This window comes from Microtus pennsylvanicus, chromosome 12, assembly GCF_037038515.1.
Source record: "Microtus pennsylvanicus isolate mMicPen1 chromosome 12, mMicPen1.hap1, whole genome shotgun sequence".
NCBI lineage: Eukaryota > Metazoa > Chordata > Mammalia > Rodentia > Cricetidae > Microtus > Microtus pennsylvanicus.
Window position 1 is genome coordinate 67599956 of NC_134590.1, and position 25062 is coordinate 67625017.

General features: G+C 42.9%; 1 protein-coding gene across 4 annotated transcripts in view; it reads left to right on the top strand.

The window, feature by feature from the left end:
• Ogdh (oxoglutarate dehydrogenase) overlaps window positions 1-25062 on the top strand; it is a 64727-nt gene that overhangs the window by 31214 nt on the left and 8451 nt on the right. For 2 of the 4 annotated variants that reach the window (XM_075944270.1, XM_075944273.1), the window contains exons 5-13: window positions 230-274; window positions 9377-9492; window positions 13192-13346; window positions 13548-13694; window positions 14295-14385; window positions 14747-14926; window positions 19761-19889; window positions 24114-24293; window positions 24824-24976. In XM_075944270.1, coding sequence (XP_075800385.1) covers window positions 230-274; window positions 9377-9492; window positions 13192-13346; window positions 13548-13694; window positions 14295-14385; window positions 14747-14926; window positions 19761-19889; window positions 24114-24293; window positions 24824-24976 — 1196 coding nt within the window. The remainder of the gene's footprint in view (window positions 1-229; window positions 275-9376; window positions 9493-13191; window positions 13347-13547; window positions 13695-14294; window positions 14386-14746; window positions 14927-19760; window positions 19890-24113; window positions 24294-24823; window positions 24977-25062) is intronic. The other 2 variants (XM_075944271.1, XM_075944272.1) reach the window with 1 other exon arrangement.

Here is a 25062-nt window from a genome sequence, read left to right on the forward strand (position 1 = left end):
CAGAACAGGTTTCAGCAATTCAACCCCTGATCACAAAACCCAACCTTGTCTCCTTTTGTGTGTGTGTGTGTGGGTCCATGTCCATCCATCCATCCGTCTGTCCATCCCTCCATCTGTGTTGCCTGTTTCTGTGGTGATGGTATCGGATTTTGATGTTGAGGTTTTAAACTAACTCTCACCTGTCTTTTTCCTTCTGCGCTCACCCATGCTACCCTACTCTGCCTCTCAGATCTTGCAGTTTTCAAGGAACGACTCCGAATGCTAACAGTAGGAGGTATGAAAATAATGAGCCTTTTGCTGTTCTGCAGTTGAGGACTTCATTTGAATAGGAGGTGCAACTTTTCCTAGCATGCGTCTTGGGGAAAGTTGACACACATTCATCAGTGTTTTAAAAGTTTTTTAATTGTTTTAAAATACATTTTTCCTTCACTTAGTTGTTTACCAACAAGCAGAGCTGTGTGCCTGTTGTGGGCTTTTCTGCTCATTTTCTGTTGTGGAGAGCACTTTCATCCCACACTTGCTATCGTGGCTTTGCTGTAGGCGTCCATCTTTAGCTCCCGCTGGAGCCTGCTGGGGCCTGAGGCCACACGAGCTCTGCATGGTGGCTTGTTCTGTTCTCCGTTCTGTTTGTGGATTTTGCTAGACTCTGGATTCCTTCAGATTCTCCTTCCTGGGCATTTTGAGCAAGGTTTTGAAACCATTCTGTTTAAAGACAACCAAAGTATTTGTAAAAGCTTTCCAGGAGCTCTTGGAGGACTTGTTTCTGTGTAGAATACCCTTGAGGAATCCAGAGTTGAGGTGCTGGGGCCATCTGCCTGTCGTCTTCTCTACCTATCCCTCACTTTCCGGCCAGTTTCTTTCCCTTCAGGCTTCTCTTAAGACATTTTTCTTTTCCTCTGTCTTATTCATAGTCCCTGTAAGATATTAAACTTTGCATTTTGAAACAAGTGTGTAGACTTGTGCAGTTTTGAGAATTAATGACATTCACAAGGCTTAGTCAGCATACCTAGTGGTCAAGTTCTAACTGCAGCACATATCACACCAGACAAGGCTCAGAACTCTTTCCTCTCACCCTACCACCATGCTTAACCTGGCAGCTGCTCTTGTCCTTCTCCATTTCTGTAATTCTGTCATTTTATGAATATTATAAAACATTGGTAAGTTTTTGAGATTGGAGTTTTTTCCTTTAGCTTTAGTTATGTAGCGATACATACAGGTTGTTAGTGTTCTCAGCTGAGTGCTATCCCATGGCAGGGAGATGCAGTTGGTTTAAAAGATTTACAAAACATTTTAATTTTGTGATGTACAGTTAGTGCACTTCATTGTCAATTTTAACTTTTCCCTTAGCCTTTGGTCCCAGAGGTTTCCCGTTGTAATTTTGATAGGCATAGTAGACTACACCTATAATCCTACCACTTTGGAGGCAAGGCAGAAATGTTGCTTTGAGTTTGAGGCCAGCTGAGCTATAAATGGTTTATAATTTTGAATGACTCTAGAATCTATTTTAAAGTTATTTGCATATAAAAGCAACGTCTAAACTGAGAGTTATTTAAATATTTATTTTGCCCATAGTCTCTAGTTGCTTTGGCATTGTTAGCTGGAAAGTCTCTCCTTCGGTGATATTTTTGCACTTTCCTCAAAAATAAGTAGGATCAAAAATCAGGTGTGGTAGCGCCTTTAATCCCAACACTCAGGAAGCAGAGGCAAGCAGATCTCTGAGTTCGAGGCCAGCCTGGTTCATGAAGCGAGAGTTCTAAGACAGCTAGAGCTGTTACACAGAGAAACCCTGCCTTGAGGGGGGGAAAAGTAAAATAAAATAAAATGAAAATAGGATCTGGCACCTCCTTCCACACCTGACAAACCTGAGTTCATTTCTGGGCCTTTGACCCCACGTGCAAGCCTTGTACCATGTATGTCTCACATACACAAAGAACGGCTTACAATACATTTTTCAAAAAATCATTAGGTTTCATTTGTGTGAATCTACTTTGGATTTCCAGTTTTCCTTTAATTGTGTATACCCTTTTACCAGTATCACATCTTGATTATTGTGGCTATAACTTTGCTCTCACAATTGTTATGATAGTTTTGGAGCATTTTAGAATAAGTTTCTGCCTGTATAAAACCTTGTCAACATTTTGTTAGGAATTAGGTTAAACTTACAGGGAAATTGAGAAGTTCCTCCATGTTCATTTCTTCTAAACTGTAAAATGTCTACAGTTTGTGATATTCCCTTTTTATCTTTTTGATATCTTGAGGATCTGTAGTGACATCGTGTTTCATTTCTGACATTTGTAAATTGTGTTGTCTTTGTTTTACAAGGAGATTGTTAATATATTGATCTTTTCAAAGAAATGCCCCTTTGTTTCCCTGGTTTTCATTATTTTGTGCATTAATTTCTGCTCTCTTAGTTCTTTACATCTGCTTGTTGGTTTGTGTTTTGTTTTTCCCTCTTCTAGTTCTGGATCAGGGTTAGGAACGTGGATTATTGATTAAAGACCTTTTTTTCTGATGTGTGCATTTTTCTACTGTAAGTTTCTTTCTTGGAACTCCTTTAGATTTCCCACAAGTTTTGATAAATTCATAACCTTCCCCCCATACTTTGTGTTTTGTTTTTAATACTTTTGGTTTATTTAGAGTATCCAAGTTGTACTGGTTTCTAAGTCGATTCTGTTATGAATCTCAATCCTTCTACATAATCTATTAGTTTTTTTTTAATATTTATTTATTTGTTATGTATACAATATTCTGTCTGTGTGTATGTCTGCAGGCCAGAAGAGGGCACCAGACCTCATTCCAGATGGTTGTGAGCCACCATGTGGTTGCCGGGAATTGAACTCAGGACCTTTGGAAGAGCAGGCAATGCTCTTAACCACTGAGCCATCTCTCCAGCCCCAATCTATTACTTTTTAAGGCCTAGTCTGTCATGTCTTGACATGTGAACCGTGGTTGTTTGAAAAGAATATTGCCTGTTGTTAAGGGGAGTACACAGAAACATCAGTTAGATCTTGTTTGATGATTGTTCTCCTAAATCTATAACAGTTTCCTAATTTTCTTGAGAGAAGGGCATTGAAATCTTCAATTGCCTATATAGATGTGTCCACTTCTCCTTTGAGTCTCTAATTAATTTTTGATGCAATAGTTTATAGCTCTTTTTGTTTGTTTGTTTTAGTTTTTTTTTTTTGGAAACATGGGCTCACTATGTAGCCCAGGTTGGCTTTGAACTGTGTAACCCAGGCCAGCCTCAAAACTTGCAGCAATCCTCCTGCCTTATTCTCAATGTTGGAAATACAGCTTTTTGTATGATATCACAAATTTATATATTTATATGTATAAAATCTGCTTGTGCATTTAGGGTTGCTATCTTCTCTATCTGCCCATGTCATAATATAAGGATAAGTAAGGTTTTTATAAATGATCATGCCAGGAATAGTGGTGCATTACTTTAATCTCAGCACTCTAAGAGGCAGAACCAGGCAGATCTCTATGAGTTCGAGGCCAGCCTGGTCTACAGAGCTGTTCTAAGACAGTAGCACTACACAGAGAAACACTTTCTCCAAAAAAACAAACCAAAAAACAAAAATAAGAGAAAGAAAGAAAGAAAGAAAAGAAGGGAGAAACCAAGACTGTCTGGTGCTAGGTCCTAGTTTTTCTGTTGAGTTATTTTTTTTTTTTAAATATACCCTGCCAATTCTTTTTATTTAATGTTATTTATATTTAGTGTGGTTATTGGTGTATTAAGAGTGGAAGTGCACCATTTTGTTCTTTTTCCTGTTTTTCTATTTTTCATTTTGTTAGTGGATCAGAACCAGGGCCCTGGCAGCCCTAACAAGTTAGGCTCAGCTACTCATCTTCAAAAGGCCAATGAAAGAAAGTATGGTGAGAAACAGAAAAAGAAGACTTATTCCATGTGGTCACAGTGGGAAGAGGAGTAAAGAGGCCCAGGGACCTCCCCAAGACCATTGGGGATCCCTACGTGAAGTTTAGGAGTAAGTAAGAGGGCAAAACGTACGCATAACTCAGCCATCCTGGTTAAGGTGTGGTCTACACCCTCTAATATCTCAGTTCTAGTTGTCTAACAGGTTGTCAGAACTCTGTGGAATCTCTGTCCAGGAAATAGGTATCCCTCTGGCAGGCACCAGGCTTCAGCCTTTGCTTTTTCCCAGGAAGATTCCTGGGTGTTGGGGTGCACCTGGTAGCACAGGTCAGTTGAAGAAAGAAGGCACTCCAAGACGAAATTTTAAGGGCTGTGTGGCAGCAGGAAAGGTCAGCCTCTCTGATGGACTGAACCCCTGAACAGCCATACAAAGGTATATTTATTGAAAGTTACACAAAGTGTTTCCTCAAACCAAGGTTGCTAATCTAATTCACATGTCTTACTGAAGGGGAACATCACATGCCCCATGACTCTAGTCCTTCGTTACTATGGTTTGCAATACACAGTAATACAAGAGCCTCAGGTGTGCCTGAGATGTCTTGTGATCAAAGTCACTGGATGGCCACAATGCCCCTTCAGCGAAACAGTTCTACAGATCCTGGGAAACAATCACTGTTCTCCACAAGGACTCTTCAGGGTCAAAATACTTCTAAGAAGGAGCAGTTCGTTCTGCTAATTCCTACCAGGTACCTGGGGAATTACAGTTATTTAATAAAAGCCACAGGGAGGGCTACAATTGTTACTGTAGAATATCTTTATTCTTGTTAGGACAGTTTTTAAAAAATGGCTTTTACTTTCTGTTCGTCTATGAACCTTTAGGAAAACATTGTAGGGGCAGGAGAAGGGACATGAGCAAGCCATGGTACAGACCTGTCAGAAGACAGCTTGTGGCGTTAGTTCTCTCCTTCCACCTCTACATGAGTTCCAGGAGTTAAACCTAGCCTGTGTGTCAACACCTTCACCCACTGAGCCATCTTCCTGGCCTGGATTTTAATACTCTTATTTTATAATCCCATCTTTGTAATATATCTATTTATATAGCTCTTTAGTTGCTCAAAGGCATTACATTATGTAGACATAATTTATCAGTCTACTATGTCATTATTTCACCAGTTCAATTGGAGTAGAAAACTTGTCTCCTTTGAGTGCCTTATTCTTTAGATTCATTCAGCTTCTTGAATCTGGGAGTTTAGGTCTTCTGTTGAATTTAGGAGGTTTTCAGGCATTTTCTAAGTACCTTTTCAGGTACTCTCAGGAATTTGCCCACATGAGTGTGAAATGTTTAATTATAGTGTCACATGTACTTAGTGCTTTTTACTGTTGGCTTCCATCTTCAGATCCACTGACTTTCTATGTATGTGTGCATGTTTGAAGGTCAGAGGACAGTGTGTAGGGGTCAGTTCTCTCCTACTGTGTGTTCTCTGGGAACTGAGCTCAGATCATAGGCTTTGGCGGCAGACACTTACCCGCTGAACTACCGCACGAGCCCCTCCATCTGGTGTTTTGTATGTTTTTAGTTTTTGCTAAGAATTTCAACTTGTAACTCAACTCTTTTGTCACTGTATATTTGTAATTACTCACTAGAATGGTTTTGTGATGGCTTTATTTGGCTCAAGTAACTCTAACATCTGTGTCTGTGAGGCTATTGATTATTGTTTCCCGTTCATTCGGAAATGTTCTTGCTTCTTTTGAAAAGGATCTCACTACATAAAGCAGGCTTATGTTGAACTCACAGAGATCCTCCTGTTTACCTCCCAGTGTAGAATTAAAGACGTGTGCCACCACATCTGGCAAATATTCCTATGTCTTTGCTATTGTTTCTTGTTGTGCTAGGGATTTGTATGTCTACTTTTAAAAAGTTCTATTTCTATTTTTATATAGTGGGGTGCTTGATGCTGTTTGTTATTTGTATGTTTTTGGTTTTCATATAGCCCAGACTGACCTCAAATTCATTGTGTACCTGAGGCTGATCTTAACCCTTTGACCCTCCTCGTCCCCCCACTGCCAGAATGCCCTGCCATGCCAATCACCAAGTTCTGTTTAGTGAGTGTGGGTGCAGTGCTGATCTGAAGACAACTTGAGGGATTCAGTTCTCTCCACTACATGGGACCAGGGGACCAGTTCAGTTCATCAGGCTTTGTAGTAATATGGGTGGCGGGGCTGTGTCCCCGCCACCCGGCTGCCTGCTCCGCTAGCTTATGCCCCGAAATAATTACACAGACACTGTATTCATTTAAACACCGCTTGGCTCATTTCTACCTAGCCTCTTCTAGGCTAACTCTCGCACCTGGACTAGCCCATTTCTTATCATCTGTATAGCACCGGTCTTACCGGGAAGATTCTAGCCTAAGTCCATCCTGGGTCGGAGCTTCATAGCGCGTGTCTGCCCGGGAGCGAGGCATGGTGTCTCTCTCTGAGGCGTCTGCTCCCGAGGGAAGAGCTGTCGAGTCTGACCTCACTTCCTCTTCCTCCCGGCATTCTGTTCTGTTTACTCCACCTACCTATGTCCTAACCAATAACATGGCCAAGGCAGTTCCTTTATTAGCCAATGACCTTCCTCCATTAAGGCTTAGTGGCAGACTCCTTTACCCATTGAGCCATTCTACCAGCTCTGTGGTATGTTTTGAAATTTTTAATGGAAACAAAGACATTTTGGTATTATGCATTTGGTGGTCTTATATAAGTCTGTCATAACAGGCGTCCTCTGAATATTGCTGCTGTCAGGGGAATTACCTTCTTCCTATTTATCTCTCAGAAAGGAGGTAAAAGTTTTAGACTCAGATTTTTCCTGAAACCTCTATTTGGGTACTGAGGCTTGTAACAAGTTAGTGAGAAGACGGGGCAGGTGCAGCAGAACTGTCTCAAGGTCTCTGATCTTGTGAAGCTGCCCCCTCCTGATCTTCATAGAGCAGCATTTGTGGGGCTTGGCTCTTTGCACTACTTGAGATTTCTCTACTGCTGATTCTCTCCTCCCTGTCTGAGATGTGGGAGCAGAAGAGAACTCAGGGGTTTCCCTGGCTTTGTCCTCTGGCTTTGTCCACCTTCTTTTGTTCTTTCACAGGGTTATCTTACCCTTTTTTTCTACATAGAAAATCTAGCGTTTTTAGTTGGAGTTAGTAGAAATGCAGAAAAGAGTGATTTTTTCCCCCACCAAAACTTATATCTGTGGTTTCATTTCTCAAATGACTGAAGATCTAGAAATGGGCCCAGGACTTCTGAGAATGATCAGTGAATTACAACTGAGTGTCCCACCTAAAGCGCCATCACACACCACGAGCCTCCTTCCACTTCTTCAGGCTGTACTGTCGCAGTGCAGCTCTCGTCTGCAGGAGTACCTGGTTAACATCACAATCTGGATATTTTCTACACTGAACAGTGTCCTCTGATCTTCCCCTTAACCTGAGATTTCTGGTATTTTGTCTTGTTTTATTTGGTGGTAGTTGCTGTTTTGTTTTGAGATATAGTCTTCTTATAAGCAAGACTGAGCTTGAATTCATGATCCTCCTGCCTTCACCTCCAAAGTGTTGGGATTGCAGTAACCATGCCTGGCCTGAGCTGAGTTTTGTAAGCCTGGAAAAGTTTCTCAAAAATAACCTTGTTAATCAAGGACAGTGGTGCATACCTGTAGTTAGAGCATTTAGGAGGCTGGTTCTGGAGAATACCTCCTGGATCAAGACGAGTTTGGTCTATATAACATGAGCCTGTCTTAAAAAACACAACTATAGAAAATATTTCTTCCATAAACACTGCAGAGCTGTTGCTTACAAGCTGGGTTATAAAAGGCAAGAGCTATGTGCTTCCTCTAAGCCCATAACTGCTGTTCCTTTATGGTAAAATAATAGGAAAAAACAAGTGAATAGCTTGACCACTTTTACTTTTACCATTATCTTCCTCTAGGTTTGGGTTTTTTTGTTTTGTTTTGGGTTTTGTTGTTGGTTTTGTTTTTTTATTTGTTTTGCTTTAATAAAATTAAAAGGGCTTGAATAAAATGTAACTTTTTAAGACTTAAGGATTTAATTCCCCAGCCAGGTGTGGTGGTGCACTTAACTCCTGCACTCTGGAGGCAGAGGTAGGTGGATCTCTGAGTTCAAGGACAGCTAGGGCTATGTGCAAAGACCCTGTCTCAAAAAAAGTGGGATGGGGACCCAATTCCCCAACCTAGCTTGAGTGGGAATCATTAGGAGATACCTGGGTCTGCACCGATGTTAAAGACTGAAAAGGTGTTTTTACAGATCCCCCTGAGAACCAGGCAGACTGGTGCACAGCTGTAATTCCACTAATCAGAGGCCAGGCAGAAAGATTACCTTTGTTCGAGGCCATCTTTGTCTACATAGCAAGTTCTAGGCCAATTCAGAGCTGAACAGACACTCTGTCAGGGAACAGAACAAAAAGTCTGTGTTTCAAGTTCCTTACATTAGTGCGGTTCCCTGACTCGTGTCGCACAGCAGCCCTTATTTCTACTCAATTCAGGCAGGAAACAGTGAAACATTTTATCTCGACCAGTCAGATGTCAGAGACTCAGCTGATTGTCTGCCGGTGGGTCACTTTTCTTTTCTGGAGCCAGAGAAAGTGCTAGAACCAGGCATTCAAGTACTGGCGACTCTTACACTGTGCTCTTTACCCTTCAGAATAAGTGCCAAACTGGAAAACAAACCAATGGTGTCATTTGGTAGTTTGCTCCCTTAATGACTTCAGGTTGAAACAGGCATGATGCTGAAGAGCCTCCTGTTCTTTCCAGTCTGAAACATGCTCTCAGATGGAGAGCTGATAGGGAAGTGAGCGTTAGACCTGTAATCCACTCGCACTGCAGATTACACCTAGAAAATCTAGCAATTTGGCTGTTTCAGGAAAAAAGACTTTTCCCTAATCCAAGGCTAAGGGCTGTTTACCTTTCTTTGCTGCCCTAAGTGTACCCTGAAGGACAGTTCTCCCACAAGCAGCTTGATCCCCAGTGACTATTTCACCCTCACTCTGTAGACCCCAGCTCTCTGTCACTCACTTTGTAATATATACTCATATTCCTGTTAAATGACTCATATATGGTCTGCTGTTCTCTATCAGTTCCTCGTTTCCTACTTAATTCTCTCAACTTTTTATTTACTTTTTGATTGATTTCTTTTGGCTCTTTCCACCTCCAAAAATTGACTTTTATCTTGGGACCTTCAAATGTATTTAACTCTAAATTGTAAGTAATTGTCAAACACTGGACTAATATGCGCCTAATAGCTTTATTCTGGTTTACATAGTAATAATCTTAGTGCCTAATTATTGTTAAAATTTTTGGTTTTGATAGAATTACTGTTTTCATATATATATATTTAAATATCAGGGGTATGTGATATCTTTTTCTCTCTTTTTGCTCTTTGGGACATCCCTCCTCTTCCCTTCCTGTAAACTGTGACCCCTGCATGGCTGTGCCTTGTCCCTCATCGTCTACAGGGTTCTATGGCCTAGATGAGTCTGACCTTGACAAGGTCTTCCACTTGCCCACCACCACTTTCATCGGGGGACAGGAGTCTGCACTTCCTCTTCGGGAGATTATCCGGCGGCTGGAGGTAAGAACCGTTAATAGGAAAATCTTTCAGACTTGAGACCAAGCTATTTGTTTTGGGCTTAGTCCTGTGTTTTTAAAAATGGAAAAATAGCCTGTTTGTTTGTTTTTGTTTTATAACTAGAAATCTATTTTTTCATTAGTTATAAAGAGAGAAAAATTGGTTTTAAAAAAAAGCCAGGTGGTGGTGGTGCACACCTTTAATCCCAGCACTCAGGAAACAGGCAGACAGATCTCTGTGAGTTCGAGGCCAGACTGGTCTACAGAGCAAGTTTCAAGACAGCTAGAACTGTTAAACAGAGAAACCCTGTTGTAGGGGGGGGGGAAATCTGTTTTCAGCTCCCTCTAGATTTTATTTCAGGTGCATGTCTCCCTGGAAGATTCCCTTAACCTGTGTACAGGCCTGCAGCTGCAGAGTGCACTCACAGTGGTGGCTGCTCCTCTTCTACACCCACCCAATCCCATTTTTCCCATCTTACTTTTTCTTTCTTTCTGTACTTTATTGATATTCAAGGGACTCTTTTTTGTATACTACAAATACCAGCTGAGAGCCTGGCTCTGACATCAGGCTGCCTGTGTGTTTCCATCTCTCTTGGGCAAGTCATTGCCTCTATTCTGTATGTAAGGGTACCTGTGCCAGAAGGGAGTGGATTTGCTGAGAGGTGCTCATCCAGTATTAGCTGTTGCTTTTACATAGTGCTATCCATGGTATTCAGGACTAACAGGTTCTGAACCCATCGGTAGCATCAGATAATTCTTCATAAACCCAGACTGAAGCATAGTCACAATCAGGGATACCTGGCCAGGGAGAGATCCTGCTGTGGTCACCTAAGTCAGAACTCCCCCCCACCCACACACACACACACATATCACCCCTGGTGATTAGTGTTTCTTCCAGTGAGCTCATCTTTTGCATGTTCCAGGTCCATACTTAGCACATGAGTGATAGAAAATATTTTAATGTTACCTGGGATACTTCCTGTGTTTATTGTAAGCATCTCAGCTAGGAGCTGCCTAACTTTCTAATGGGCCCCTGGGAAAGCAAGGAGTGGAAACTGTTTACGTCTTTATCTGGAAGGAATGGTCATCTTACGGAAATGCTCGGGATTAATCCAATGTGATTGATTAACTTTGAGTCCCACCTGTGCATCATTGTCGTGAACTGACACTGATTGTTGTCTGATCCTGCCCATTTCAGCGTGGGAGCCACCTATCAACTATTGAGCACTTGAAGCCAGGCGATGGTGGCGCACGCCTTTAATCCCAGAACCCAGGAGGCAGAGGCAGGCGGATCCCTGAGAGTTGAGGCCAGCCTGGTCTGTAGAACTATTGAACACTTGAAATGGGCAAAACACCTGGATAACTTTAACCATTGAAATGATATGTTTGATATATTGGGTCAAATAAGATAGGAAAATTCATCTCATCTATTTCTTCTAGGAAAATTTAACTTACTGAAGTTTTCTAAACATATGCTCTGTGTAATTACATCACAGCATAACACATATACACATCACATGTAGGTGTATGGTAGTGAGGGGTTTATGTGCATACCTATATTCCAAGTTGGGATTGCTCTGAGGACAACAGTTATGGATCATGTTTTTCTGTGTTCTTTGGGTCTAAATTATGCAAAAGCATGCCTTGTCCTGCTGGTCACCAGATTCCTTGCAGATCTGCAAAAATGAGACATGACAGTGGACTGGTGAAAACTATGAAGTTATGAATAACTTAGTCTAATTTAGAAGTTATGCAAGTTGCCATCTTAGATGATAAATCCCTGCACGCAGGAAGCAAAGGCAGGAGAATCTCAGAGTCTGAGGCTAGCCTGGTCGACATAGCAAGTGCCAAAACTACATAGTGAGACCCTGTGTCAATAAAAAAGAAAAGAGAAAAAAAAAGAAAGAAAAAAAGAAAAGAGGGCTGGAGAGATGACTCAGAGGTTAAGACCACTGGCTGCTTTTTCAGAGGTCCCGAGTTCAATTCCCATCAACCTCATGATGCCTCCAAGGTATAATGAGATCTGGTGCCCTCTTATGGCATACAGGCATAAATGCAGGCAAAACACTGTATACATAATAAATAAACAAATCTTTAAAAAAAGGAAAGACATGATATGAATTAATTATAACACCTTCAATTTCAGAGGTCTTCCAGGCTATATGATTTTTCTTTTGGGCTAGAAAGGCTGTAGTATATGTTGGACAGCCATACTTTTGTAAGCTCAGCCAAAGCCTTCTTTGACCCCGCTGTACAACAGGCACCTGACCACAAGTCCAGCAAGCCTGTAACTGCCAGTGCCAGCTGGAATCACTGTCTAAAGCAAATGGAGGCACAGAAAGGAGTCACTGGGATCATATTCGGGCCTCTGGCTAAAGACAACTGGGCTTGTGGGTCTGTAAAGTTGGCAACGTCAGACACCTTTGCTATCCCATTGCTGCTCCCTGGCTTACTTTCACACTTGCATTCTGGGCCTCCAGGACAGTGGTAAAGGCTCAGTGAGAACCATGAGTCTGTATAAGACTGGGGTTGGGCATCCATGAGGTGGGTTTGCAAGAGCCCCTCCAGATTTTATGTGTGTATGTGTGTGTGTGTTTGTGTGTATAAATATGTTTTATATTTATATACACACACAGTTTCTCTTCCCTTAGTTTTCGTTCCCCAAGAGCCAGCTATCTTACTAGTCTCCACCTTTGCAGGGATGACCACCACCTCCTTTCCAGACTTGGCTCAAGGCTCATCAGGTCTATTTAAGACCTGTTCTTTTACCCAGTTGTGGTGGCACATACCTTTAGTCCAAGCATTTGGGGGCAGAGACAGGTGGATCTCTTACTTCAAAGCCAAGTGAGTCTGCATAGTGAGTTCCAAGATAGCCAGGGCTATAGAGAGAGAGACCTTGTCTCAAACAAGCAAACCAACTAAAAAGTCCTGTCCTTTTTCCTATGCTGTCATGTTCTTCAGTCCTTAAGTTTCAAGGAAAATCAGTTATTAGAAAGTTGAATTTAAAGTCTTAAGTCTTTAACTTCAGCCACCAAGCGTTTCTTATCATGGATGGTGAACATACTATAAGGATAGCCAGCCTTTCTTAGAAAGGGATCCAGTCCAAAAGCTGGCATGGTCTCTGCTTACTTACCATGAAAATAATGAACTGGTTGTTCATTAGCCTGGTTGACTCCTTGCTCCTCGGGTTCTCAGTGTACCAAACCAGATCCTAAGAATGTGCTGCATGGCTGTGTTAGAAGGACCTCAGAAGCTAAGTGTGGCATTTTTAAAAAAGACTTATTTATTACCTAAACAGTGTTCTGCCTGTCTGTCATAAGAGGGCACTAGATCTCATTGCAGATGGTTGTGAGCCGCTATGTGGTTGCTGGGAATTGAACTCAGGACCTCTGGAAGAGCAGAAGCTAGTGCTCTTCACCACTGAGTCATTCTCCATTTATAAGCTGGTAAGCCCAGCATAGAAAGACCAAGGCCGGAAGGTTGCAAGACTGATACCTACTTGATTTCTGCTTTCTGTCACAGCATGTTAGATATATAGGAGAAGGAAGTTTGTTCCTCCCTAGCCTGGATAATAGGGCAGTTGGTACCTTCTTACATTTGCCTGTATGAGGGTGGTGGACAGGTAGATGGCTAATTGCTGGAACACTGGAATTTGTAGTCTGTGTTCACCAGTGGCTTTTGTGTCCTATGTATATATGAACAGATGGCTTACTGTCAGCACATTGGTGTGGAGTTCATGTTCATTAATGATTTGGAACAATGCCAATGGATCCGGCAGAAGTTTGAGACTCCTGGAATCATGCAGTTCACAAATGAGGAAAAGCGGACCCTGCTGGCCAGGCTTGTACGGTCCACCAGGTAAAGAGGTGTGATTTGGGCCATGGGCGCCCAGGGGATCCATGGCATATTTGTGGAGTCTGGGTAGCCTGTCCTCCAGGGTGGTGAGCAAGCAGGAGAACAGAATTGGCCTCCATTGTACCCTCTTGTCATTTGAGAACGCCTAACATTGAGACTGGCTCTATGGACATTGCTCTTCAAGGTGCTTGGTTCTCTATCCAGGTTTGAGGAGTTCCTACAGCGGAAGTGGTCTTCTGAGAAGCGTTTTGGTCTGGAAGGCTGTGAGGTGCTGATCCCTGCCCTCAAGACAATCATTGACAAGTCAAGTGAAAATGGAATAGACTATGTGATCATGGGAATGCCACACAGGTACTTTAGGTCCCTTGGGCCTTGGAGACACAGTAGTCGGGCCCTGCTCCTCGCTTATCCAGTGCAGCTAGAGATCTGATGGTTTCTGAGTGTGTGAAGATGTGTTACTTTCCAAGTTTTCACCCTCCCACATCAGGGTGACTACAGAGTCAGGGTCAAAGTGAAAGCCAAATATGGTTAGACTTGTATTTCATTCTATAGTGAGTTTTGTTAAAATTAAATCGAGGTGGATGCAGTAATACATACCTATAATCACAGTACTTGAGAGGCTAGGGCAGGAAGATCACAAAATTCAAGTCCAACTTGGACTATAAAGTGCTAGACTAGCCTTTGTTGCACACACAGTGTATCATAAGTAAATCAACCCCAGTGCCATTGCTGCTGTCTCACTTATAATAATGACCGCTCTCTGAGGTTTGGGAGAGGCGGGGAGCTGGAGCTGGTAGTTTTTCTGCTTTCTGCTTTTTCTTGTTTATGGGTTATGGTTCAACATGCTTTGGATCATAACTGTTCTTGGGCTACAAACCAAGGATGTGTCCTGGGTAGGGGTAGGGCCATGCAGCTTTGCCCTGAGATTACTCACTCTTCCCTGTGTCCCAGAGGACGACTGAATGTGCTTGCGAATGTCATCAGGAAGGAGCTGGAGCAGATTTTCTGTCAGTTTGACTCCAAGCTGGAAGCAGCGGATGAGGTGAGGTTCTGTATGGAGATACATCCACTGTGGTTGGTCTGCTTGAGACCCCCTACAGCCACTGGTTTCTCAGAATGTCTTAACCAAAGCACCACTCTTCCAGACCATTTACAGTTTGCCTTCCTTATTGGAATTGGCCCACCTCCTCTACCTGCTTTATATTCCTCCTGCTGGGGGCAAGAATATTTTACTTCTGCCCAGGTGACCCTATACTTGTGCCTGGGGGAATAATGTTGGAGAAGCTTTCCCCTTCCTCCTACAGTTGGACCCTAGGAGTCAAAATCCCATCTGTAGGGCTGCCGTTAAGAATGAACTGCTTCTACCATCATTACTCAACAATCATTGCCATGTTTATCATCAGGGTTCCGGGGACATGAAGTACCACCTGGGCATGTATCACCGCAGGATCAACCGTGTGACGGACAGAAACATCACTCTGTCCCTGGTGGCAAACCCTTCCCACCTAGAGGCTGCTGACCCTGTGGTGATGGGCAAGACCAAAGCTGAGCAGTTTTATTGTGGAGACACTGAAGGGAAAAAGGTGAGGCCCTGAGAGACTGTGAGTAAAGTTCCTTCTGCCTGTATTACACACAGTGCTTTTCAGATTGCCTTCACAGTATTGATGGAGGAACAGAAAAAGGGACTGCCAGGAAAAGGTGTGGGACTCAGATGTTAGGAGAGAGTGGCACTGATCAGGCCAAAAGTGCATGTCAGACAACTCCCAACTGTCCTGGCATTTCCTTTGTGTGATAGAGAATGCTGAATATTGGTTGGCTGGCCTGCTCAAATATATAAACCTTTATATGGCTGTAATCTAAAACCCTTATCTAACTGTAATCTTATCCTTATTTAACCTCAGGATATAATTCTTAGTTTGTAGCAATTTTATATTTCCATAAAGTTGTTTAGTTCTTATTAAAAAATGGTATTAAGGAGCTGGTGAGGTAGCTCAGAGGTTAAGAGCACTGACTACTCTTCTAGAGGTCCTGAGTTCAATTCCTAGCAACTACATGTTGGCTCACAACCATATATAATGAGATCTGGTGCCCTCTTCTGGCATGTTGGCATATATGCAGGAGGAACACTATGTATATAATAGATTAATATATAAATTTTTTTAAATGATGTTAAAAACTAAGAAACCAAGCCGGGCGGTGGTGGCGCATGCCTTTAATCCCGGCACTTGGGAGGCAGAGGCAGGCGGATCTCTGTGAGTTCGAGACCAGCCTGGTCTACAGAGCTAGTTCCAGGACAGGCTCCAAAGCCACAGCGAAACCCTGTCTCGAAAAACCAAAAAAAAAAAAAAAAACAAAACAAAACTAAGAAACCAGGGGGAAAAGTCATGTATTCATATTCATTGTACGTGGTATAATGTCCGTTGAGTGATACGTAAAAAAGACACTGTCAGCCCACTCTCAAGGATCTTTGCTGTTTGAAGAAGAAAAGGTAAAAGAAAGGGGGGGGAAATGCCAGGAAGTCATTGAACAGTGAGTAAAGCAGAGCTACAGAACGGACAATACAGTGCTTTAGAATAAGCCTCTGTAGACGTGAGGTCAAGTTAGATGAGACAATCAGACGTTATCAGGGCTGGAGAGATGCTGGACAGCTAAGAATACATGATATTCCTGGAGTGGACCTGAGCTCAATTCCCAGCACTCACACCTTTGAATGACTGCCTGTAACTCTAGCTGCAGGGAATCTAATGCTGTTTGGCCTTAGCACACCCTGCACACATTGTACATGTATGCACACATAATTTAAAAACCAAAAAAAAAGATATTGAAGAAACTATGATTTAGGGAGGTAAAAGGAAAGAATATTCTGTGAAGATGGACAAAAAGTGGAGAGACGGTTGGGACCATAGCAGCAACCAGCCTCTCAGAGTAGCCTGTAGGGGGGTACAATTTGGGTAGGGTCTGCAATACTTATTTTTTATTTATTTAAAGACAGATTCATACTATAGCCCAGGCTAGTCTCATCTAAGAGAGTCTGCGTCAGCCATTCCTAAGTGCTTGGATTTTATACGTGTACCACCATACCTGGTTTGGCTATTTAAAATACTATAAATCAGGGCTGGAGAGATGGCTCAGCAGTTAAAAACTCTTGTTGTTCTTGGAGATGTGGTGCACAGAATGCATGAAGGCAACACTCCTACACATAAGTTAAAGAAGAAAAAACGAGTTATAAGTCATAGTCTTGTGCTTGGTGACTTAGAGGAAGGTGACAGAGCTGGCTGGAATAACCTTGAAAGGTGAAAGGAATTTCTCATTGATGATACTGTCACAGGCACACAGAGGACACTTACTGGGTTCCAGTTTAGGGGCTGGAAATCTTTAAGTAGACAAAGAACACCTACAGTGAAGCTTCAGCTATGTTGAAAGATAAGTAGCCCCATGTCCATTTAGAACACTGGGGCTATGTGAGGGGGCTGACCCGGATATTTGGTATTGGGTAGTAAAATGAAGTTGTAAGTAGGCTTAGGTGGCTTCTGCCTTTGAAAATGTAGACAAAAATCCACTCAGGCAGACCTTGTTTAGAATATTGGATGTGTCCTGAAAGGTGATAAAATAATGAGAAAGGTAGCAGAGAAGGGTTCAATATTTGGTCCTTTTTAGGATCTAAACCAAGAAAATTGGCTAGCTCCTGGTTGGCTGGAAATTCACACATAGTTTGGGTTGGGTTTTTTAACTTAATTTATCTTACTGCATTAGTGTTATACCTGCATGTATGTCTGTGTGAGGGTGTTGAATCCTGGAATTACAGACAGTGTGAGCTGCCATGTGGGTGCTGGGAATTGAACCCAGGTCCTCTGGAAGAACAGACAGTGCTCTTGCCTGATAAGCCGTCTGTGTAGCGCCATTCCTCGTGTTCTAAGGGGTGTCATTGTGCCCTCCTTTACCGCAGTGCAGGTAGCTGCCAGCCCAGTTTCTGAGTTACTTCCTCACCTTGCTCTAAGTGCCTTGCATGATCTCCGCTAGGTGAAGAGAAAGCTTAGTTAGTCTCTTGTCTATTTTTGCTACTTTTCTGACATTCCTTAGAAATGATTTGATTTTTGCTAAATCTAGAACTCAGTAAGATGGCAGGTTACATAATCTTAATGCTCAGGAAAAACTTCGTGTAAATTGGGCTGAGGTCAGTCTATATAACCTTGTACATTGAGAAACTCACCTAATTTGGTGACTTGGTACAGTGTGGCCTTTGAGATTTTGTATTCCAGAAACATTTCCTCGGTGAAAGTTTAAATCATTGCCCTAGCCGAGTTTTAGTTACTTCTCTATGGCTGTGATAAGATACTGTGACCAAAAGCAACTAGGAGAGGTATTGTCATTTCAGATACAGTTCCATATCACAGTCCAACATCAGAGGAGGTCAGGGCATCAGCTGGAGGCAAGAACTGAGGCAGGCCGTGGAGAGAGCAGCTTAATGATCTGTCCCTCGTAGTTTGTTCAGCCTGCTTTCTTACAGCACCCAGGACCGTCAGCCCAAGGGTGGCACTACCCACAGTGAATTGAGCCCTCCCACACCAGTCATCAATCAAGAAACAGTCTGGTGGGGGTATTTTCTTAGTTGAGGTTCCCTCTTTCCGAATGACTGATTTGTGCCAGTTGATATAAAATTAGCCTGTATAAGCGCTCAGCCAGTGCAAAGGAAAACTTGCTCCTGCCAGAGGTGTTACATCTCTAAACTCAAGGGAAGCCCACATGTGCCTAGGATGATTTCAATAGCTCATCACCATTTCCTGAATAATACCATAAGGACTTTAGCATGGGCCCTGTGTTTAGTTTGCAGCACTGTATAAAACTGAATATGGTGGTGCATTCCTATAATACCAACTCTGGGGAGATAGAAGTAAAGGATGAAGAGTTCAGAGGTCATCCTTGTCTACATAGGAACTTTTAAGCCAGCGTTGGCTCATGAAACCCTCTTTTAAACACCCAGGTACCAAAAAGAGAAGGAATTCTGCCTCTAAATAGTTTCAGACTCACACTGAATTTTCAGTTCTTCCCTAGATCTGTAGCCGTCCCCCCCCCACACACACACACTGCCCTGAATACCTCACAGTGCTTAAACATGCCAGCTTACTTCCTTAAAATCAGCTAGGCAGTCCTATACCAACCTCTCCCTCATTAGCTGTTTTTTTGGTTTTGGTGTGTGTGTGTGTGTGTGTGTGTGTGTGAGAGAGAGAGAGAGAGAGAGAGAGAGAGAGAGAGAGAGAGAGAGAGAGAGAGAGAGAGATTGGGAGAGAAATAGGCTATATAGCCAAAGAATGGGTCCTACTGGGAATGCTGAGTAAACTCTGTGGGTAGCTGGAGATGTTGGTAGATGTGGTATACAGAGATATAGAAATAACATTTGTGTGTGCACACCCATATATTCCCTAGCTCTGTGCTTAGAGACTGGTGTTGGTTAACAGATAGCTATGAATCTAAGTCCTATCCTTTACTGGAGGAATCAGGGCTGGTAATAGACAGCACAATATGAGGCTGCAGTGCTGTGGTACTAGAAAATAAGGTACCCTGGAAGATCCAGCACATTGAAATAAGTGATGGTATCCTGAATCTCTTACGTGCACTCTGTAGAATGAGAGGAATCATGAGCATACAATCATAAATCAGGGAGAAGGAAGAAGATGCATTTAATAGATGCAGAAGTAATAAATCAGAGATCATCATTCATTAGCCACTCAAGGAACTAGCTGAGGTGGGTCTAGATGTTGCTGAGGCTGAGATGAAGATTTGATCGAGAAGGAATAAGATGAAGTTCTTCCCACCAATTACACTGTGTGCTCATTGCTGAGAAGATGAATTGAAGAAAAATAGGCAGACAATGACCAGACCAAGTGACCAGAACTAATCTATCTGGTATATAGGAGCAGCCAGAGACATAACAACCAAGGAAACATTCCCTGGGTGGCTGGGGCTGGAGTTGTTTTTTTGGATGGGAGGGTTTGTAAGGTGTAGAATGCTATCTCGCGGTTCTCTGTATTCAGGGCAGGTGCTAGCAGGCAGTGGCACATGTGGATATGGCAGCAAGTCAGGCTAGAAGGGATGCCCTTCTAGAAGCCTTTGTACTGCTGTTACTTTGTGAGTTGTGAATGACCTTAAAACATTACCCTTGAAAAAAATTACGAGCTTCACAAGATAACTCAGTGCACAAAGGAGCCTGCTTGATCCCCAGGACCTACAACAATGTGGAAAAAGAGAACCCACCTCTACAAGGTGGTCTTCTGACCTCCACACATGCTGTGGCGTGTGTACCCTATTCTTCATTTCATGCACACAAACACAAGTAATAAAAACTAATTGCAGCTCATTTAATCCACTTGTTTTGTAAACTTAACGTCAAGGTATTTTACTTTGGAGTCTCTTTTGCAGGTGATGTCTATCCTGCTGCATGGGGACGCTGCCTTTGCTGGCCAGGGCATCGTGTATGAGACCTTCCATCTCAGTGATTTGCCATCCTACACAACCCATGGCACTGTCCATGTGGTTGTCAACAACCAGGTAACCTTAGGTGTCTGTCACCTCCTGTGGGTCTCCCTGGCCATCTAAAATTTGGAAAACACATAGCATTAGAGAGCTGGCTCAACAATTAAGAGAGCACGGCTGTTCTTCCAGATGTCCTGAGTTCAATTCCCAGCACCTACATGCCAGATCACAACTGTCTATAACTGTAGTCCTAGGAATTTGGTGCCCTCTTCTGGTGTGTGTACAAAACACATACAAAATAAATAAATTTCTTTGGGTAACCCAGAAAGCCACTTTTTACAATGGAAAGATTTTATTTACATTATTAAGGGGAGGGCATTATTGTTTTACAGTATTTCTGTCTAGAGCCACAGTTCTAGGTAATTGGTTTTCTCATTAAGAAACTGGAGTCCTATATATACACATATTACTATCCCCTTTTATCTACCATATTATTTCCTGATGTCATTATGTGGTCCTTTAAAACAGTTTTCGCAGAAGTAGTCATTACAGATTGTTTCATAAAATGGACTTCTAATCTTAGATTTTCTTCTTTCAAGTATTCTTCTAGTTGTCACAGTTCAGTTCTGGCCATTGTTGACACGTCATCTGTTACCTAGTATGTCCTTCCTTTGGGTCATCTAACCCAGTATATGTAACTCTCCCAACAAATACTCCACTACTGACTAAGTATAAATACCACATTGGGCATCAAACAGAGCAAGAGCTGCTGTGCTCTACTATAAATACCACATTGGGCATCAAACAGAGCAAGAGCTGCTGTGCTCTACTAACACAGAACTCAGATTCCATTGGGTGGGGACTCAAAATACCAAGAAGGAAAGGGAGCCCAGAGGTTGATAGCTAGTAATTTACAAAGAAAGCTGAAGACCAGATGCATTGTGAGATTGTGGGAGAGACTGGTAAGTGACAAAGTGATATCACACTGCATGGCAAAACTGCCATTGACTGAGTGTGTATGGTCTGCAACATATCAAATCAGGAAGCTCACATGCAGTAAGTAACTCAGTCCATGGGATTGTCACCTGTGCAGTAATCTCAATCTCTCTCTCCCTCTCTCTCTCTTTTTCTCACATTAATCCCTGGCTGGCTGAGAACTTGATATGTAGACCAGGATGGCAAAGACCTCACAGAGATACACCTGCTTTTGTTTCCCAGTACTGGGGTTAAAGGCATGTGCCATCACATCCAGCTATGGTTCCAAAAAGGAACATTGAGAAACAGGGACTGAGTAGCTTGCTTGAGGTAGATGATAGTACTAGTATGTAATCTGCCTGCCTTCAGAGAATGGTATTAAGAAACCTTGGGAAAAAAATACCAAGGACAAAGAAATATCTTTTAAAATAAACAAAAATCTCCACTAATGAACTTTTCCCCTTTTTTATATTGTGGTGAAATACCTAGCAAGCTTATTATCATAACCATTTCTAATGAACTGTTTAATTGTATTAAACATCCATAATAAGCAATCATCACCATTCATCTCTGTCAACAGAAGCTCCACATTAAACCACCACTGCCTGGAACCGGAGAGGGGTTCAATGGTTAAGAGTGCTTTCTGCAAAATGGTGGTGCACGCCTTTAATCCCAGCACTCAGGAGGCAGAGGCAGGCGGACCTCTGTGAGTTCGAGACCAGCCTGGTCTACAGAGCTAGTTCCAGGACAGGCTCCAAAGTCACAGAGAAACCCTGTCTCGAAAAAAAAAAAAAAAGAGTGCTTGCTGCCCTTCCTGAGGACCTGAGTGGAGTTTCCAGTACCCACTTTGGGCCTTTCATAATTACCCAGTGTCAGCTTTTTTTTCTGGTTTCTGTGGTCACCCACACACGTGTATCAGGCACTCACAGACATACACACACACACACACACACATACAGTAAAATAAATGTTAAACAAAAACAATTGCTGCCTATTCTCTGTTCCCTCTCCCCTGCTCCTGGGAACCACCATTTTACTGTCTGTCTCTAATTTGTGGTTACTCTGGGTACCTTATTTAAGTGGCATCCTATGATATTCGTCTTCTTTTTTTAAATAATTTATTTAACTTTATTTTATGTGCATTGGTGCGAAGGTGTCATATAAGATCCCCTGGAACTGGAGTTACAGACAGTGTGAGCTGCCATGTGGGTGCTGGGAATTGAACCCAGGTCCTCTGGAAGAATGGCCAGTGAGTGCTGTGCTCTTAATCACTAAGCCATCTCCAGCCCCAGTATTTGTCTTCTTAAGATAATACTCCTTGGGGCTGGAGAGATGGCTCAGTGGTTAAGAGCATTGCCTGCTCTTCCAGGGGTCCTGAGTTCAATTCCCGGCAACCACATGGTGGCTCACAACCATCTGGGATGAGGTCTGGTGCCCTCTTCTGGCCTGCGGACATACACACAGACAGAATATTGTATACATAATAAATAAATAAATATTAAAAAAAAAAGATAATACTCCTTTACTAATTTTTTTTTTTTTTTGGTTTTTCGAGACAGGGTTTCTCTGTGGTTTTGGAGCCTGTCCTGGAACTCCCTTTGTAGACCAGGCTGGTCTCGGACTCACAGAGATCCGCCTGCCTCTGCCTCCCAAGTGCTGGGATTAAAGGCGTGTGCCACCACCGCCTGGCTCCTTCACTAATTTTAATGCCTTCAAGGTCCATCTTGTTGTGCCGTGTCAGAATCTTTTTAAGTCTGAATAACATTCTACTAGGAATGCTCCACATTTTGTTCAGTTATCCATTGATAGACACTTGCATCCTCTCCATTTCCCTGTGTTGATAATGCTGCTGTGAACATGGTGTACAGATATCCTTCAAGACCCTCCTTTCTGGTGTTTTGGCTATACACCTATGAGTGGAATTGCTGGCTTATAGAAGAGTAACATTTAAACTTTTGTTTTATTTGTTTGTTTTGTGGAGTTTTTGTTTGGCTTTTGGAGACAGGGTTTCTCTGTGTAGCTTTGGAACCTGTCCTGGCACTCGCTCTGTAGACAGACGAGGCTGGCCTTGGAATCAAGTGCTGGGATTAAAGGCGTGTGCCACCAATGCCTGGCTTGTGGAGATTATTGTTTGTTTGGTTTTTAGCTCCTACTCTGTAGCCCAAGCTAACCTGGTACTCACAAGGTAGACCAGCCTGGCCTCGTTTGTAAAGTTCCTTTCTGCCTCCTGAGTACTGAGCAGTTTCAAAGTTTTGTGTTTTTTCTGCACATAATATCCATGGATTCCAGCTGTACCTAGCCATACCACACCTTTAATCCCAGCACCTGAGAGGCAGGAACAGGTAGATCTCTGAGTTTGAGGCCAGCTAGGTCTACATGAGCTTCAGGCCAGTCAGAGTTACATAGTCAGATCCTGCTTCAAAAAAAAGTGGTGATAGTCATCGGGGACTAGGGAAATACTTCAGTTGGTAATGTAGTTGCCACACTAGTATGAGGACCTTAACGAAGTTATAGCATTGGGATGGCAGAGGCAGGCAGATTCTAGGAGCAATCTGTCTAGCCAGCCTCGCCAATTGGTGAGTTATGGGTTCAGTGAGACAAGAAGACAACCTACATTGATGTTTAACCTCCCAGTGTACTTGCCTGTCCCGCACACATGCCACCTCCACACAAAGAAATCAGAGTGAGAGGGAGAATTTGGCCTCTCTAAAGTGCACAGCTTGGTTGACTTGATCATTTCTGTTTCAGTACTGGGGATCAAACCCAGGGCTTTGTGCACCCTAGGGAAGCATGCTACCACTAACCTACTTCACCTGTAGCAGAGGAACGGAACAGTTGTGTATTGGGGAAGCAAGATCGTAAGCTTCAAAATATACTTATATGTATTTACATAAGTATGCCTGCAGAGAAAATAATCTGGAAAGAAAAATAAAAATGTTCATACCAGCCCAGCAGTGGTGGTGTATCCCTCTAATCCTAGCTCTTGGGAGGCAGAGTTTGAGGTCAGCCTGGTCTACAAAGCAAGTTTCAGGACAGCCAGGGCTGCACAGAGAAACCCTATCTTGGAAAACCAAGAAAAGAAAGAAAAAAAAATTAGTATGACAGCCTATTTCCTCTTCCAAATCCCCTGTGTTAAACATACATGAATTTGTTATCGGAGTAGGGGAAACAAACAAAACTTAAGCAAAGAAGCCACTTAGGGCACATAGTCGTAGTAGCCCATCAGGAACTATAGGCTGTGCTCCATACTGCCTACCAGCCTCTGTACCCTGTACTACCGTTTCCAGGTACCCTGTTGCCTGATCATGTGTTCCGTAATTACAGATTGGCTTCACCACAGACCCTCGGATGGCCCGTTCCTCCCCCTACCCCACTGATGTGGCCCGAGTGGTGAACGCCCCCATTTTCCACGTCAATTCAGATGACCCTGAGGCTGTCATGTATGTATGCAAGGTGGCAGCTGAGTGGAGGAGCACCTTCCACAAGGATGTTGTCGTTGATCTGGTAAGTGATGCCAGGGTACGCACATCTGGCCTGTCCCTTAGTCTTGCTAAGTCACCGTGGGTCTTTGTAATGTCATACTTCAGGTAGGATCCTTCTGCTTTTAGAGTATTCAGACACACGCTTGCCTCTGAATACTCCTCAGCGGGAGCTATGTGGTCCATCTTGTCTTATGTAAGACTGCTTTACAAATAGTTTGTGCCGGGTGGTGCAGGCTTGTAATCTCAGCACTCAGGAGGCAGAGGCAGGTGGATCTCTGAGCTCAAGGCCAGCCTGGTCTACAGAACAAGTTCCAGGGCAGCCAGGGCTACAGAGAAAAACCCTGTCTCAAAAAAACAAAAATTAATTTTGCCATGTAAAAGAAAGAAAATCAAAATCTTAGCTGTAGAGGAAGTACATTGAAGCAAAGCAGTAACCGCCATGTTACCATCACACAGATGTGGCAGATACCCCCGACACACACACACACAATGGTGTTCTTTTCTACAGACCAGCCACACTCTCTCATAGTCCTCTCTTGCTACTCTGACTAGGTATGTTATCGACGCAATGGCCACAATGAGATGGATGAACCTATGTTTACACAACCACTCATGTACAAGCAGATCCGCAAGCAGAAGCCTGTACTGCAGAAGTATGCAGAACTCTTGGTATCCCAGGGTGTCGTCAACCAGCCCGAATATGAGGTGTGTCCTGGCAGGCCTTTGGTCCTAAGCAAACTAGAGATCATCCCAGGCCAGTCTTCTTCTTAGGACCCCAGTGAAAGCATGTG